At 39.1% G+C, this 18044-nt stretch overlaps 1 protein-coding gene across 5 annotated transcripts in view; it reads right to left on the bottom strand.

Annotated features, from left to right (window-relative positions):
• Positions 1 to 15940, bottom strand: part of LOC131029698 (centromere/kinetochore protein zw10 homolog) — a 211385-nt gene extending 195445 nt beyond the window's left edge. For 3 of the 5 annotated variants that reach the window (XM_057960297.2, XM_057960299.2, XM_057960298.2), the window contains exons 1-2: positions 15245 to 15940; positions 14849 to 14998 (exon numbers count right to left, since the gene is read on the bottom strand). In XM_057960297.2, coding sequence (XP_057816280.2) covers positions 14849 to 14998; positions 15245 to 15838 — 744 coding nt within the window. In that variant the 5' untranslated portion in view covers positions 15839 to 15940. The remainder of the gene's footprint in view (positions 1 to 14848; positions 14999 to 15244) is intronic. The other 2 variants (XM_057960296.2, XM_057960295.2) reach the window with 2 other exon arrangements.
• Positions 15941 to 18044: the final 2104 nt, after the last annotated feature.

Genomic DNA, 18044 nt, shown 5'->3' with positions numbered 1-18044 from the left:
CCTGAATCTTTCTGCTTCATTGATTGATTGAAGCGGCAATGCTTGTACCGGTGATCTAACTGGATCCTGACGTCCCAAAGGTTCATTGATGTGACTGAAATATGTCCTCCATGCACCGACCTCTCTCTCAAGCTTTCTGTTCTTCTCCATTTCTTCTCTAAGCTTGTCTTTCAACGCTTCAAATGAATCGGTAGCATCATCTAAAGTCTGCTCTGCTGTAGATGGTCCTAACTCAAAAGTCTGTATATCATATTCTTCTGCTAGGATCTCACCTTCATATTTGTCTGCTGTCGGTGTAGCTATCTGCAATTTCCTGGATCCAGTCTCATCTCGAATCATCTTGGACATCTTGGTAGCCTTTCTCTTCTCTGTTACTTCGTGTGAACGTCCAACAAGGCTCTCTAAATCAATTGCATTGTCCTCGTCCTCTACTACGATCACCTTGGTTAATCTTTCCTTCAACCAATCTGGGATAATCGATCTTGTTTCTTGAACTTGAATCTCTTTATGCATTATTTCTTCCTGTCTGGGAGGAGATGATATTTCATTGTCTTCTTTGTCTTCATCTAACTCATAGTCTTGGAGAGATCCATCTGGCGACCCATGTTGTGCCTGTCCTTCTTCCTGCCTATCGTTCTGTACCATCGACTCCATGGATTCTTCTACTTGAATTGTTCTCTTCTCAGGTCTAGAAGAAGTACCGGATGATCGATCTCTGTTAGCCTCTTGTTTCTTCTTGGAAGATTCTCTCTTTCCAGGTCTCTCTTTCCTCTTCGAACCTCTTGAATGGAGATTGCCCTCACTGGCACATCGAAGGTTTCCTTCACCTGAATTTCTAGGATTAGGATTTCCTTCACTCACACTAGCTCCACCTTCGGTAAGTTTCTCTTCCAAAGTGAAAGTCATGGCTATGCCTTGTTCTCTCAACTTCTGATGCTGAATGTCAACCCATCTGCGAGTACAAGACAAGACTGGTGCCATCAAAGTAGCTAAATCCACGACCCCGGGCTCATTCCAATCTAACCTTATTGTTTTGCTTTCTCGATCATAGGAAGACTGGATATGTCTGCCACTGTCCTGAGCTTGGTCAGCCACTCTGTATATCCTGCATTTCCTGATGAAATCCAAAGGTAATCTAGAATGCATTTTTCGTTTCACTTCAAGATCATCTAAGAGATTCATCATAAAATCTTCAATCTGATACTCATGTCTAAACTTCCTGCCGACTGTCTCCTCTAAATGTCCATGTGGATCAAAGCTTTCTCTCAAAGCAAAAGATGAAAAAGAATACAAGGCTAACTCCTTCTCTGCGTCATCCATAGCTAAAGCATTAGGACATACCTCAACTGAATTACCCAAAATGATAGGTACTGGAACTCCATTCTGATGTCTGTGTCTGAATGCCTTCACATATGCTGCCAACTGTCTTGTTACTTCAAGTAACACAATTCTGTCTGTCGGATATCTCGGCAACATGTATGGAGGTAAAGGACATCCATGCACTCTAATATAAGTGAACTTGGGAAACTGAATGAACCAAGCACCGTACCTCTTTATGAATTCCTGTGCATCCTGAGATAATCTGTTGTGAATCCCACCTTGCATCGTCCTGGTGATGTTCATCGTGAAAGTATCATTAACCAACTTATAGTTGCTCCCTGGCGGATGATGCAAGTAGGCATAGGAATCACAAGCTCTGACCTCGCCGGGTCCTCTTCCAATAACTCCTCTGTGAGGTAGTCCTGCGTATTCAACACTCCTGATCAAGGCATAAATGACATATGAACTCATGTGGAAGGACTTAGTAGCCTTGAGTCTCCTCAACTGTACGTCCAAGCAATGGCTAATTATCCTAGCCCAATGTATCGTACCTTTCCCTTGAACAATCACCTGGATGAAGTAAAACATCCACTTCTCAAAATAGAAGGCATGAGGGGCTCCTGTAACTCGGTTGAGCATGGTAATCAAATCTCTGTACTCCTCCTGGAAATCAATCCTGTGCGGTGTGTTCGGGACCTTGCTCAGACGGGGACGGCTCTTAAGTAGCCAGTTCTTATTAATAATGCTTAGACAAGCATCTGGATCATCTTCGTACATTGATCTGGCTCCTTCTATGCTCTTGTATATCATGTCCCTGTGCTCTGGAAGATGGAAAGCTTCACTTATAGCTTCCTCTGAAAGGTACGCCAAAGTGTTTCCCTCATTGGACACGATCGTCCTAGACTGTGGATCATAGTGACGAGCACACTCGATCATCAACTCGTGGCACTGAACAGCTGGAGGAAAGCCGGCCGCCTTAATGATGCCACTCTCTATTATTCTCCGGGCGACAGGTGATGGCTTGCCAATGTAAGGGACCTCTCGAAACTTCTTCGTGCTGAAGTTCCCCAAGTTGGTATCTCCAATGTTGTTCCACTTCGACACGATCTTGGTCTCCACTTCTTCGGTCTTCTGATCTTCTTTCATGAGAGCTGAGCGACTGGTGGATGCTCCCGCCTTCGGGGTCGCCATACCTCAATAGAGAGCTAACTCTAGAATGCAAAAAGGACAAAATTCGCCTAGGCAAAATTGAGGTATAGATGGTCTTCAACGTGATCTCCTCAAGATAATAATTTCGCCACCTTTTGTGTCCTTGACGTGATCTTCAAATTCCCCTTTAACGTGATCTTCAAGCCTTGGCAAATTCGCTCAATATAGATTCGCACCACCTTGGAAGTTACTAGCGCCACCTTGGATTGATAGTTCGCACCACCTTTGATTAATAAACTCCAAATCGCACTTTCAAACACAATTTCACACCTTCTTCCTCAAAATCGCATGTAAAATAGGTAAAATGATGATGTGAAAATGAAGATTTCACTCTCCCTTTATAGCGCTCACCTCTCCATTCACCCCCAAGGCCGACTTTTATAAAAAAAATAGCAATTAAAAATGATTTTTTAATAAAATAACAAGGCCGACTCTCCAAACCAAGCGCTCTTTTTAATTTTTTAATTAATTTAATAATCAATTATTAAATGCCATCGTTTTTAATTAATAAACTTCGATTTTTTTTACAAGGCAAAAAATAATTAATTAATACCAAGCGCAATATTTAAATGCCATTTTTAATTAAAATATCGATTTTGCTAGCATTTAAATAAATTTAAAAATGTTTATTTGAGCGCCAAAATATTTTGAAAATGAAGTATACGTACCTCATCGCCCTGGTCCCTTGGAGAGGGACAGGGGCGATCCATCATGTTGGTCTCGATTTTTGCATTTTTGACGTTCAACCTCTGCATTTCTACGTTCAAATCATCATTTTTGTCGGGTCCTTCGAGTTTGATTGAATTGCATGTGTGAAGGGATGCCCTTGGATGTAATATCGCCCTGGTCCCTTGGAGAGGGACAGGAGCGATCCTAATGTTTTCACTTGAAATTCTCCATTTTGACATCAACTTTTCCTTGTATGGTGAATAATAACTTTGCTTGTTCATTCCATGCTCGTCCCACTTGCTTTTCACAAGACATTTCGATGTTTAAAGGATCATCGCCCTTGTCCCTTGGAGAGGGACAGGAGCGATCCTTGTCTTTCTCCATTTTAAGCTCAAATCGGTGATATTTAACGTCCATTTCCCTTTGCATCGCCTTCCAAATGATGTTTAAAACCATGTGCGACTTTATCTTAACGTGATCTTCAAAGGATATCATGTGTTTTGGCAAATATCGCCCTGGTCCCTTGGAGAGGGACAGGAGCGATCTCCATGTCCTGGCTCAAATTTGTAAACATTTGATCTTCGTTCTTCGTTCATTGCCTTCCAAAGGACATCCTTAACTTCGCCAATCCTTGCATTGTCTTGATTTTGAAGGAGCATGAATGTTTTTGATGAAATCGCTTTGGTCCTTGTCCAAAGGACAGGAGCGATATAGGCTCTATAGCTCATTTGATAACATTTCGACGTTCGAAACCTTTGTAAATCATCTTCAAATGACACCTTATACATTGTGTGATCCCGAAAGACCTTGACTTGGCATGAACGTGAAGGAAAATGAATGATTCCATATAAATCGCCCTGGTCCCTTGGAGAGGGACAGGAGCGATATAGCTTCTGTATTCAATTTGACGATCATTTTACGTTTGAAGTTTTTGTATATCTCCTTCAAAAGACGCCTTAAACCCTTTACAACCTTGTGAAGTCTTGACCTTACGTGATTTTTGCATGAATTAGCCAATATAATAAACATCGCTCTGGTCGCTTCCCAAGGGACAGGAGCGAACTAGGGGTCCTAGTGTAAATCCATTCAATTTAGCGACTTTGGATACTTCGTTCTTCATTGGGACACTTCGAAACGCCTTTACCACCCTTCATCTTGACTTGGAACGGTCTTGAACTTGAGGAAAAGGCAACATACTCACTGTATCACCCTGGTCCCTTGGAGAGGGACAGGAGCGATTCTAGCTCTGTAGGCCTCATTTCATTTCGCCATCTTCAAAACTTATATTCAACGGACTCGCAATGTTCCATTCCATTCATCCATGCCTTGGGATCCACTCAAAATGGGCAAGAAAATCATCTACAACAAAAATCGCTCTGGTCCCTTCCTGAGGGACAGGAGCGAACTTAAGCATTTAGGGTCCTTGCTGACGTTTCAAAACCTTCAATTTGTCTTCAATAGTTTCATTTCACCTCCTTCCTTGCCATCAAACATAAACTTGACTTGATCTTCGCCTGAATCTCGCCTTATGAAGAATATCGCTCTGGTCCCTTGGAGAGGGACGGGAGCTACAATGTATTTCGCCCTGGTCCCTTCCTGAGGGACAGGAGCGATTTTGGCATTCTGGACCATTTTTCTTCATGTTTGCTCTTCAAGTTATATTCATTTGATAAAACATCTTCCCTTGGACCTCTTCAAATTGTCAAGTCGTTGAAATCTTGCAAGGACAAAGCAAAATTTGATTTGTAGCTCCGGTCCTTCACTGAGGGACAGGAGCGAACTTTCTCCTGGAGGCATTTCCGTGTTCATGAAAATCTTCAATTTATATTCAACGGAAAGATCACGCCTTTCTTCATCACTTCCAATTCGTAACTCATCTTGACCCTGCAGGAATAGTAAGATATTTGAAAACGAGCTCCTGTCCTTCACTGAGGGACAGGAGCGATTTTGCTCCTACAGGCCAAAATAACATGATTTTATACATTTTATCACTTCACAAGGCGAAAACAAATCATTTCCAATGCCCGGGATCAAAAATCAAAAAACTCAAAATTTGGTCAAAAATATTCAATTGGACAAAAATTCACATTTCATCTTCAATACTTAGACAAATTTAAGCTCTGCATTCAAAAATTCCAATTGAAAATAGACCATTCTGGCGAAATCATTGTATTCAAAATTTTGCATCCTTCGAAAGGAAGCTCAAAAGCTCTCAAAACTGACTGGATTCTGGCTTGAAAAGATGTTAATTAAAACCCTAAGGTTTGACCCTAAATCCAGACAACTGACTGACTAACAAAATCCTAAAAGCGAAACGAAAAGCGAGCGAAAAACGAGCAAAAAGAGGGGGTCCCCATTTGCAATGGGGCGATGTGTGAAATGGTCACAACAGTACCTTCCCTCACCGAAATTATTATGCTCCTCGTAATAAATATATCAAGCGCCACACTAATCCTCGCCCTCAGAGCAACAAAATCATCTATTATATCTGTAACAAACCTGGTCACAAAGCTCCTGATTGCTCCTGTAAAAACAAGGCCGTTAAAGCTGTCTATTCTAATCCTTCTGCAGCAGCATGGTGGGATGTTGTTGATGAAGAAGAAGATCTTTATCTTCAAGACAACATATACGAACCCATACTAGAAGAATATGATGAAGTTGCTGATGAAGAAGATGTAGCTGCTCTTGATGATCTTGCAGCCACCCTACAGGAAACAGAGCGTCAATTAGAAGAAGAGGACTATGATGAGAACCCAACAGTCCTGATGAACCACACCAGAAGAGGTAGAGGAAAAGGAAAACAATTCTATAAAGAAAAGGGAAGAGGACAACAATACACTAAATTCTTTAACAGTCACTATGCACCTCCAGAGATGTCTTACCAACCACCATTTCAAACAGAACCACAGTTTGACAGTTTTGAGGAAGAGTTTCAAGATTTCAGTCTTTATGAGACACCCTCTCCACAGGTATGTCCTCCACAGGCATTTTCACAACCACCTGTATTTAATCCTGTCACTATTGAACAAAAGGGAAGAAAATTTTGTAAATCTTCATCTGAAAAGTTTGATCCCATCGTGCAAGCTATATCCCAATTTTCCATAGCTCGCCCATATCCTAAAACTGTGCCATATAATGATAAGTCTTATCCATCTGTAATTATTGGGGAAGAAGAACCTGATATCCCTAGTTTTTATTCTGGCCCAAACCATGATTCTTTTGTCTCAAAAATTCACGAAGAATACACTGATGATGAAAGTAGCTATGAGCTTCCTGAATCTTCTACTCTTACGGATCCTGCTAATGTTTGAATGGTAATGTCTGTCTTACCTAAACCACAACTACAATTAGACCCTCAATATTTAGTACATTTTCTCATAGGCAAATTTTCACAGTATATTAGTGTTATTATCAATGGCAAATCATACGATGCCCAAATTGACACTGGTGCCTCCTTATCCTTCTACAAAGAACAAGTCCTCCAAAATTGGAAACAAGTTACGCAGAAAACTACCTATACTACTTGTGATGTCCAAGGCAATGAATTCCGATGTGATAAATACTGTCACCAGCAAGTAGAAGAATTGGAAGGAAAAAGGTTTAAATGTGATTTCTTTGCCATGCAACAAATGCCTGTAGATGTGCTCTTGGGTGGTAATTTTATTGACAAATATACTCCATATGGCTGTACAAAAAAGAATATTATGTTTACCCTGAATGGTGAAAAGATAAGTACTCCAAGGCTTATCTATGCTTCAGAAAAATATCTAGCCATCAGCAAAATCCAGACAGTTGAGCCACTCTCAGAACTAAAAGTTGCAATCATAAGAGATGTATGCTCAGATGATCCTCAGAAGTTTTGGGACAAGGAGATGCCAGAAATGGAGATCAAACTTCAGCCTGATGCAAAGATCAAAAGCAACAAGAAGATCCCTATTCCTGCTCATTACTATCGTGACATGCAAGAAGCAATCGATGAACTTATCAAAGGGAAGTATATTGTTCATTCTCAATCTAATTTCAATTGTTATGCATTTATGGTATGTAAAGAGTCTGAAAAAAGAAGAAAAAAGAAAAGAATGGTTAGCAATTACAATTCCTTTGCCTTATCCAATACCAGATAAATCATATCTATTAGAGAAGGTTGCTAATTCTAATATTTTCTCCCAATTTGACTGTAAATCAGGATTTTATCAGATCAAGGTAAAGGAAAGGGACCAGTACAAAACTGCCTTCAGTTGTCCCTTTGGACACTTTGAATGGACAGTAATGCTGTTTGGGCTCATGAATGCTCCTTCATACTTCCAGGAAAGGATGGACAAGATCTTCCATGGCTGTGAAGATTTTTTATGTGTTTATATTGATGACATTTTAATTTTTAGCAAAAACATTGATGAGCATAAGACTCATCTAGAAACGTTTTATAGGTTAGCTTTAAATTCTAGGGTTGTTTTGTCCCTCTCCAAGATCCAATGGTGCTCAAACTCTTGCAAGTTTTTAGGAATGATTGTTAATTCAGGCAGACTTGAGGTTCAACCTCATATTAAGAGTAAGATCCTTGAATTTCAGCCTCCCTTAAATAAAAAGGAGCTGCAAGGATTCTTAGGATTATTAAATTATGTAAATAATTTCTATCCTAATGCAAGATTTGATAGAGACCCTCTGCAACAACTCCTCACCAAGAGAAAGCAGCAGTGGAGCCAGGTTCATGATGATACAGTCAAAAAAATACAAGATAAGATCCAGGATCTTCCTATATTACATGTTCCCACAACTGAGGATTTCATCCTTTATACTGATGCTTCAAATCATGCATGGGGAGGACATCTTTGTTTCCTCAAGGACGATAAGGAATATATTGCAGAATATGCCAGCGGAGTCTTTCCAGCCGAGGTGAAAAAATGGATTTCTTCTGACTGTCTGAAGAAATTTGCTCTTAAGCTAATGCATCTAAAGAAGTTTGTCATAAGAACAGATTGCACTAGGTTCTTAACATTCAAAGAAAAGGACCATGGTAGAAAGGATGGTCGAGGAAAATATGTTCGCTTGCAGGAATATTTGAACCAGTTTAGTTATGAAGCCCAGCATATTCCAGGAAAACAAAATGTTGTTGCTGATTTTCTGAGCAGACAACCCCTTGGAGTATTTATGCAAAATCCAATTAATCCACCTCCATATCCTGGATTTCATCTCTCTAAAGAATTCAATGTCTATTTTAGAACATTGCACCATATTGCCCAAAGAACATGTCTTCTCAAGGGAGTAAATCACAAATTTCAGGATAGTGCAGCTTATGCAGCAGACACTTTAGCCAATCTCGGATGTATCTCAGATCCTGTTATTACAAATGATTCTTATGGCAAATTCTCAATCCTAAGGATCCAGAATGACCATCAGTATCTTTTACTACTTGACCTTATCAAGAGACCCTTCTTCACATGGCTAATCACATGTCTTGCTCCATGTACAAGCCAGTTGATAAATTTCTTCAGCTATGCTGGACCTGACAAAGTAAATCCCGATCATAAACTTCATAGAGAAGTATGTGTACGTGTCATCACTAAGATGAGACTTAAATGGGAATCTTATTTTTCTCCACAATTGATTTATGATGACGACAGACATGATTGGAATATTCGACATCGGTTACTTTAATTGCTAAGTGGAGACCACTTTCTTGGGAGGATGTATTTGATCATGGTGAATTGACACCACCTATCCCATCACCAACATCCAGCTCATCATCCGCCAGCACTGGTAGTCATTAAAGAATCTTTGTACAAGGCCTGTCACTGTTGGTGATTTATGACCGACAAACCGCCTTTCAACCTGGCTACCCGGTATTGCAAGTCTTATGACCCCTTTTTACCTGCTATCTTCCTATAGATAAGCCAATGCGGAAGAATTGTGGGGATCGAGTCAAAGAGTTATCAGAAGTTAAGTCTTAGAAAGTCTTAAGAGTCTAGAGTCTTCTATCCTTCTGTGTATGCTCTCTACATAAGCGCTTCGTGCGATCTTCCCTGCAGATCAAAAGCAGATTGATAATTGTTTGTAAACCTTTGTTAAGATAATTTCAGAAGCCGTAGTCATTCGGCCAACAGCCTTCGCCGCTGTTTTGTTTTCTAGGTTGGTTTAGCATTGTCCCTTCGCCATTGTGGTCTCCATTGTCGCCATTGTGGTCTCCATTGTCGCCATTGTGGTCTCCATTGTCGCCATTGTGGTATCCGTTGTTATCCTTATCCATTGTGGTATCCTTATCCATCATTGGCCCTTTGCCATTGTGGTATCCATTGTTATCCTTATCCATTGTGTGTTTCACATATTATCCTAATCTTACAGTTGCTGCCCGAGATAAATCCAACTCAGAAGTCAGACATGGTTCTTTGAATTGTTGGGGAATCTTTAGCTCCCTGTATGGTCTTAATATGTTTGGCAAGTTCAAATACGCTTTAGTCCAAGTCCAGGACTTGTACAACATGACCAATACAAACAACCCTGCTATTCTAGATAATCTTCCCTATGATTGAGGACTTAACGAGGAAGTACAATTGCAAAAGGGCCATATCAATACCATACAAATCCCTGCTGGATGGAGAGTAGATTGGATGCAGCATGTAGCTCCTAGGCATTTAGAATCCTCCAAACCTGTGCATAATGTTTCATAGAATCACATAAGTATACTGCCAAGAACTCTTTCCTCCAAAAGTAATTATGCTATGGAAATGCTCTTAAGTTTTTTTTTTAAATAGTTTTTGTCTCTTTTTCTAAAAAATTTTATGTTTTTTTTAAATTTGATTTTTTTTTCGATTTTTTCTTGATTTTTTCAAAAAATCTTATACTTTTGGTTTGTCAATTTTTGCTACTATGGGTCACTCTGGACAAACATTCCTGAAACTTGGGCCCAATTATGGAGGTGGTGTCATCGCGCCCTAGACAAGTAAATCCCCATCCAAGGTTGAGGATTAGAAAGGAAGTAAAAATTGGGGCTTCAATATAGCCACTATCAATTGTACTATGAATAAATAAGGTTATCTAGTTTAATAAATTAGTTTAAGGCAGGATAATATTAAGTAATGTGTGTTGATTATTGGGAAATTGGCAGACTCCTACTAGGGGAGATTACATCTCCATATCTCAATTCCTTCTTTTTCCATGTAGATTCACTCTTTGTCATCCAATGCCATCTAACATTTCATCTTGTCATCTATCACACTAGTTTGTTAATGCCACTATGTCACCTCATTACCATCTCAATTACCACTCAGATTACCCCATGGAACACAATAACTCCCCCCGTCCTCCCCCCTTCTACTTTATTTGGCTTTCCACATCACCTATGACCTGCATGCACTCCAACCAAACCATCATGGCATTGAAATGGGATAAAGTACAACTTAACCTACTTATGAATTCCATATCATATTGAAAAAGATTTTCAGTTGCACGTGAAAATTCAAACATGCATTTCACATCCATCATCAAATTATGCATCAATAATTCAATATAAATTAAACATTATCATTGATCAAAATACATATTAAATTTAACATTGTTAAGCACAATCAGTTCCACAATTCAATTGTGTTCAGCTTTTGGAATCTAGGATTTAAGACAGTTTCCAATCATATCATAACTAAGCCACTCAAAGGAGGAGTGGGGATTTTGGGCCATGACAGTATTTACCAAGTCTGATGATCAAATATAATACACTTAAGGGCCCAAGTTGAGGTATGGCAAGAATAGCGGATCGCAAACTAGATTGTGCCAAGATCAAGATGGGAAGAGAGCAATTCGATGATGCCATGGAGCTTCATTGCATGTGGTCAATGGTGCAATAGGCCAAGATGCTAGAAAATGTGTTTGTGGAGTGGGGTGATAGTTGAGTATAGTGGAATAAAGATATTATACATGGTATGAATGACATCCATTGATGTCACTGCCATGGAAGAATTTATGAAGTTGAGGGTTCCATTGCATAGGTAGGGTGGTACTGTTTAGGAAAATATCACCAGGTCCAAGATCTCACTTGCAAGCATGACTAGGTTGAGGCTAAACTTAAACTGTTGCACTGCACCTACATGTTAGTGGGGCTTACAACAAATATACGCTGTGCTAATAACATCCAATAATCCACAATAACACAAGGAAACATAAGGCAGCAACATAAGACACATGACAAATTCTTTGTAACTGATCTCAAGCAAGCTCATATTAATTCACACCAACCTAATCTTATATATTCCCAAGGTGATATGCATTGCACTTGTGCTTTCTATACATGTGCCACTACAAAACAAAAAAATTACATTCTTTTACACATGGTGCTAAAAACAAAATATAATGTCCTACCCTAATGGTTGCTTGTTTGCAGGTGATCCCAATGAATCAAGGATAAATCCACATTACAAAGGGAATCACCACCACTCGTGCAAAAGGGTTTTTCCTACCAAAATGAGCATTACCTCAAAGATAGTTAAGTAGTCAGATAGCCCAAGAATCATTTAGTTTGTTATGATGAGTCCCCCTACAACTATGAATTCTTAAGGGCTTCTTGATGCAGAGGTAATGCTGCCCAAACTAGACGCTCTCTAGAGGCGCAAAGCTTGTGACTCCCCTCTCATGTGAAAAATTAACTAACCAATTCAATAGATAACCCCCACTATACTCCCCTCCAAGAAGTAACATAAGTGAACCAATCTTATCCAAAACCACTCCACCGATGCACCACACCTCTCAACTAGTCCTATAAGAATTAGCCTTATTCTGTACCTCAACTAGATTAAAATAGGTAAATCCCTAAAATGAGATGGACGGAACATCCACCATCTCCTCAATATAGTAGACGCCAATCACTAAGAGATGGATTCCTTCAACCTGATCCAAATGGTAGCTACCCAAGCATTAATCTAAAGCATTGATTGCTTTTGAGAAAAAAAGAGTAATTGGAACATGTTCAAACATATGCACCTTAAATAGTAGGTCATTCCATCATGGAGCATGGCCTGTTATTTCAAGGGACCTATGTTTTTTACTTAAACCCTCATTACGGTATAAATTAAAAGAAAACCCCTCATTCTAGCTTAAAATATAACTTCTAGAAATCTATTCAAAAGAAATTTTAAAATATGCTAGCACAAAAATGTTTAGTAACTTGGGAAACGGCACAGCAAATGCAGTGGGTTGCGATTACTCTGGATTAATTGCAGATTTTTCAAGTCTAGTGCTACTATAATTTGAAGATTATATCTCTTCTATTTTCAATCTGAATCTGACTTTGGTATTTAGCTTTACGTGAATTTATGTAAGGTTTGATGAACTCATGGAGTATAAAAATCCCTTCTTTTGTAGAAATTTAATACTTTTTGTTTTGAGTTTGAAAATTTTGCACAAATTTTTGTACATAGTTCTTACACAATGGCCTTTGTGGCTCTTATTTGTCGGTCTACTAGGTTTTTCTCAAGTTGAAGCAGTTTCATTTAGGTCTTCAGACTAGTGTTCATCTGGTTCAAAAGACAATAGATTGATGAGACAACAGTGGATTAAAGTATATAGTTAAATAAACACCCAATTGCAAGGACCCTCATAGACTTTAAAAGAGTCTAGCTCGATGCACTGTCTAGATTTCAACAAAATACTATTGTGTAAGATTCCCTCCTTGTAGCCTGTTAATGGGCCGACTCGGGATAATCCAGGTTTCAGCTTGAAGGAGTATGTTAAGTGGGTAAAACCTGAAGAAGGGTGGATCAAGGTAATTTTTGATGGAGCCTCGAGGGGAAATCCTGGGCCTTCAGGTGTAGGGTATGTTGCATGGGATTGGAACAGGAACATTCTAGCAATGGGGCCTAAAAAATTGGGTGAAGGCACAAATATTGAGGCTGAGTGCCAAGCAACTCTTATGGCTATCAAACTGGCACAGAATTTGGCATTCAAGCAACTTCATTTAGAGGGAGACTCTTTGATCGTTGTGAATGCAATCATCAAACATGAAGCAGTTGCATGGAGGCTTACTAAATTTATTGTTTTTATTAGAAATCTTTTAAAATCTTTTAAAAATTACAAAATTATGCACACCCCAAGGAGTAGCAATAGCGTGGCAGCTGCATTATCAAAGTATGCAACCTCATTAATGATGGGCAAAAGGGTGAACGGTGGGATGATTTCCAAGATCTCAATCTCGATCTTTAAGGTGTTCGTACGCCGCCATCCTGGTGTTATTTATGGCAAGTGAGGTGTAATAATGACGGGGGGTGTGACTATGTTTTATATCCGTTTCTCTGCCATTTCATTCCTTGGGCTCATCTTTCAGAACAGTGGAGGTAAGGGTGGTGACGGGTCGTGCAGATTTGTGGGGATGGAAGCGAATTTCACACTTATCACTACAAAACAACAACTGGTGTTCCTTGGCCAAGTGACGGAGATAAGGTTGTGCAGTGTTTTCAAGTTTGAAATTTGAATAACCCAACTTTATGCAGATATTAGATATTATATTGGGAGAGGAATTTATGAGAGCCGAACATCGGTACTGAACCAAAGTCGACATTACCTCCCTGGTAATGGCATGGGGCTTGGAATTGGATGGCAAGGAGGAAGTGATTTGGGTGATGGAGAAATGTGTTAAGGAGGATTGGCGATATGGAATAAAATCCCTGCTTGCCATGGCCAAGCCAGGGGTTGGGTTCTTGGCTTGAGAAGCTGAGTGGATAAAGGTGGGGGAGCCTGAGCTACCAATTCGGCCCTTCATCCGCTGGAGCACCATGACAGACAAGGAAGAATGATGTGCCAAAGGGCATATTGGGTGGAGTGCACTCAAGGATTTTCTGCATGAGAAAGAAGTGGAGCAGGCCTCGGGGCAGGAGGTGGTGAAGAACAACAGAAATCGGTGCCTTGTCTTTGATCCAAATGATCACTAGGTTAACTGCCCTTTGGGGTCAAAGAAAAAGAAAAAATAATTGTGTTAAAATGTTTCAATTTTTTGGGTGATTTTTTGTGTTTTCCCTACAAATTTTGTTTCTGCTAGTGGTAAGGTTTGACAGGCTGGTCTGGTTTTTTGTTTGACACTAAGCATGCTCGGGCAAGTATGGCAGTTGGGGTATATTTGGGGGTGGCTTGGACTGGCCGAAATATGGCTTTTTGTTATGTAAAGACTTATGGTTTGTCTTTGGGGATTGCTTGGACTGGCCGAATCATGGCCTTCTGTTTTGTAATGCTTTATGGGATATGCTGGTTAGAATACTGGTTCTGGGGTGGCATGGTGACTGTTATGGGTAGTATTTCATAGTTTTTGGCAAAGTTTAGACTCCTGATATGTAAAGTTTTTATTATTATCAATAAAATATACAAATCTATTACCGACCCCAAAAAAAAGATTCCTTCCTTGTATGTGTGTATCTACATGAATATAAAAACTCAAAATCAATAATTGAGCCAAGAAGAAGCATATGCAAGAAAAATCTGAGTTTTTAATTGTAATAGATAGGAGATGATTAGACAAAAAATAAAATATAATCAAACAGTATTTGACAGAAAATGAAAAAACCATAACTGACATCTATTTTAATTAACAGCTTGATTGAAAAGATAAGTCCAAAATTAGCTCACAGGTAATCTTAGAAATATCAGTTGAGGGACAACAAGAAAGACAGTAGCTTACCTCCATTGCCATTAGTACTGAAGCAAGATCAATGCCTCCAAAACTTGCGGGCAACTTTTCACATTCTAAATGCAAATCCACACACAACTTTGTATGGTCATTGTCAACTCGGATTGCAATGTTAAACAGATCTTCAAGCAACTCTTGCAACTGCCATGATACAATATAGCAACAATCCATAAGTCTTTAGTACAATCAACTCCAAACTCGTCTCTTCCAAAAGCAAAGTTTCAATGAGGATAAACTGACACCAAAAAGTCCTGGACATTTAATGCAGAAAAATATCTTCTACTCGCCTCAGAAAAGTAGCCCGTGCACTAAGCTATTTAACATTATTCTATAATGTGAAAAATATTCATGCCCATAGAATGAGCTGGTAGAAAATAATAAGAAAACCTTGGAAAAACAAGAAGCCCACTCAATTTTGAGAAGGGTGAAAGCTTGAGGTTGTAATAAATCTGAAGAGACCCTAAGTTCGTCCTGGGTCCAAGTTTGCGATACTCTTAATGCTATCCGTAATTCCTGGAGGGCACGTGCAGCTTGTATAAGATGACCTTGCTCAACATTTATCCGCGCATTTTCCAATCTCTTCACATAATCCGATATTGTTAAAACTAAACGGCGTGCCTCCTCCTTTTCACACAAATCCTTCTTTACAGAAGCTCTCTCAGCTGCCAATCGGCAAAGCTGACTGTCAATTGGAATCTCCAAATCCTTGTAGCCATCGCTAAGTTTGTCGAAAATTTGGTGCAATTTTTGGGATATGGTTTGTACTTCGTTAGAGGCATGGAAAGCCACGGATATGATGTTAAAGAAGTCGTGGTAGTGCGATTTGATGTAGTTGTGGACGCGATCTTTGATTTGGAGAGATCGCATGTGTAGGCGATCCTTGAGGTGGTGCAGATAGGGGGCTGACACCGCCCTTGATTCATCTACCTCCTCCGATCCTGCATTTTCTGTTAGCAATTCCTTCACCAGCCTCCACTCCATTGCCTGCTACTCAAAACTCCACTGATTCTACCATTCTTTGCCTATATCAGATGACCTCTCGAGATTTTAAACTTTCGTTGTATAATAAATGTGATGGTGTATTTAAGAAACGTTTATGAATTTTGTTTTATTTTGAGAAAATTAAGCACATTAACAAGTTTCAATCTTTACTCCCTGTTTCATTTTCTGTTCTCATGTAAAATTCTAGTTAGGCTACTTAAAAATTGAAAATGAAAAAAAAAAGGTTAAAAATAAACAGTTTATTGAAAAAAATGACAAGTGACTTCACTGTTTTTTTTCTCTTTTTTAATTTGCTTATATGTTTGCTTATAAATTCTATTTGTAAAAAATATTACCAATAATTTACAAAATGATTTAAGCGGATTGCATAAAAATAAGTAGTCTTTTTACTATCCATGGGCCCGTTTGTTGGACATTGGCTGATATGTTGTCATTGATGTCAACATATGGGGAGATTGTTGATGGGGAGATTGTTGGAATGATGTGTTGTCATGGATGTTAACATATTCTTTTGTGTAGTACAGTGTTGCAGTTTGATGGAATGAGTTGGTTTAGCCTGTGTGTTGCAGATGAGTTGATGCGGTTTAAAGGGTTCCAGGTATGTTGTATGTAGATGGTTCATTCTCATTTGCAGAGGTCTGCATGATGTTGTGATCGAGTTATGAGATCTGGCATTGAGGATGTTATGTAATTGTTCATGTTATTCAGTATTCTGAGTTATGCTTTGTATTGCTCTGAAATTGCTATATCTTTAGTTGTGGATGTGTGGGATGTGTTATAGACGTTGATGTGTGTCTTCAGTTCGATTGGTTCATGATTTGGAAATCCACAAGCAAATCTTTCAAGTTGACAGTCAGTTATGATGGTGATTTTGAGCTCTTGTAAAAAGATGATGATAATCTGAGTTGTTGCAGTTATTGTGGTGCAATTCACGTTGCTTGTGAATATATCTAGATCGTGTTCTATGTGTATTGGTGGTTCGCATTGATTATTGTGCATGTCATTGAAAATTTTCCTTGTCCGATGATGTTCTTCGTGTAATGCGACATTCTTGGTGGTTATAGCGTGTTGCGGATAATTGAAGCGTAATTGTTGCAGGTGTTGCATGTTTGCGGTATTGATTTGGGTCCTGACTATGTCTTAGCCGACATCATTTGGGTATGCATGTATTGTTGTAGCAAGTGAGGTTATTATTTTGTAATTTGTATTAAGGGTTTGGCCAACTTTGAAATATAGGTTGAGGGTTTGTATAAAAAATGTAATAATCGTGTAAGATGTATGTCTATGAGTGTCTACGATCCCTAAGAGTGTGTATGATAGAGTTGTATGTCTGAACAACTGATTTGATCTTTCGGAAGTGTGAAGGAGAAGAGAAGTGTTGCAAAGCAGACTATGTGCTTAACCGGAACTGTACTCAAGCATATGGAGATGCTATTTTTACAGTTCACGTGATTTGGATTGTTGTCTAAATGCTTTTGTAAGTCAGTGAGACTTCTTGTAAGGCAGTGAGCCTTTTCTAAAATTTGTAGCCTTTCTGGGTTCTTTACTTTGAGCAGTGAGCTCTTTGCAGTGTGCCTGAATGCATGTGCATTCCCCTTTGTAATATTCCATTTACTCCTAACAAGATATTATCTCATTGTGGGTAGGTTCTCACTGTGGTCTTTTCCTTAATCGGATTTTCCACATCAAAAATATTGTTGTTATGTGTGTTATTGATGTGGTGTTGTTTCATGCTTTAACTATTAATTATTAGATCTGATTTGTGGTTTAAGTTGCAGTGATTTTTTGTGCAAACTAATTCACCCCCCCTCTCCCCCCTCTTAGTTTGTTGTATTGTTGCCAACACACCTACTTCACAAATTGCTCCTCAAAAAGTTGAGCAATTGCTAGCCAAAATAAGCTAAGCAGCAGCATGAGAACCTACCCTTAGGCTAGCTTAAGTCTATTTTCTACTTATTTTTAGGCAGTGAAAGTGTTCCCATGCAATTTTTTAATTACGGGACAGGAAAATTTGGAATATTTTCCTACTTTTGTGGAACAGTTGTGCTTAATAATTAAAAATAAGTTGGAAAAAAAGGAGGGGCTGAAAATAAGCAACAACTACTTATTAAGAAAAATGACACATGATTTCACCAAAAAAAATTCTCTCTTTTTTATTTGCAATTTTTTAATCCATGGGGTCACC

This window comes from Cryptomeria japonica, chromosome 9 (assembly GCF_030272615.1).
Source record: "Cryptomeria japonica chromosome 9, Sugi_1.0, whole genome shotgun sequence".
In the NCBI taxonomy this organism is placed as follows: Eukaryota; Viridiplantae; Streptophyta; class Pinopsida; order Cupressales; family Cupressaceae; genus Cryptomeria; species Cryptomeria japonica.
The sequence above is the reverse complement of the archived record's forward strand: the minus strand, read 5'-3'. Positions and strand labels throughout refer to the sequence as shown.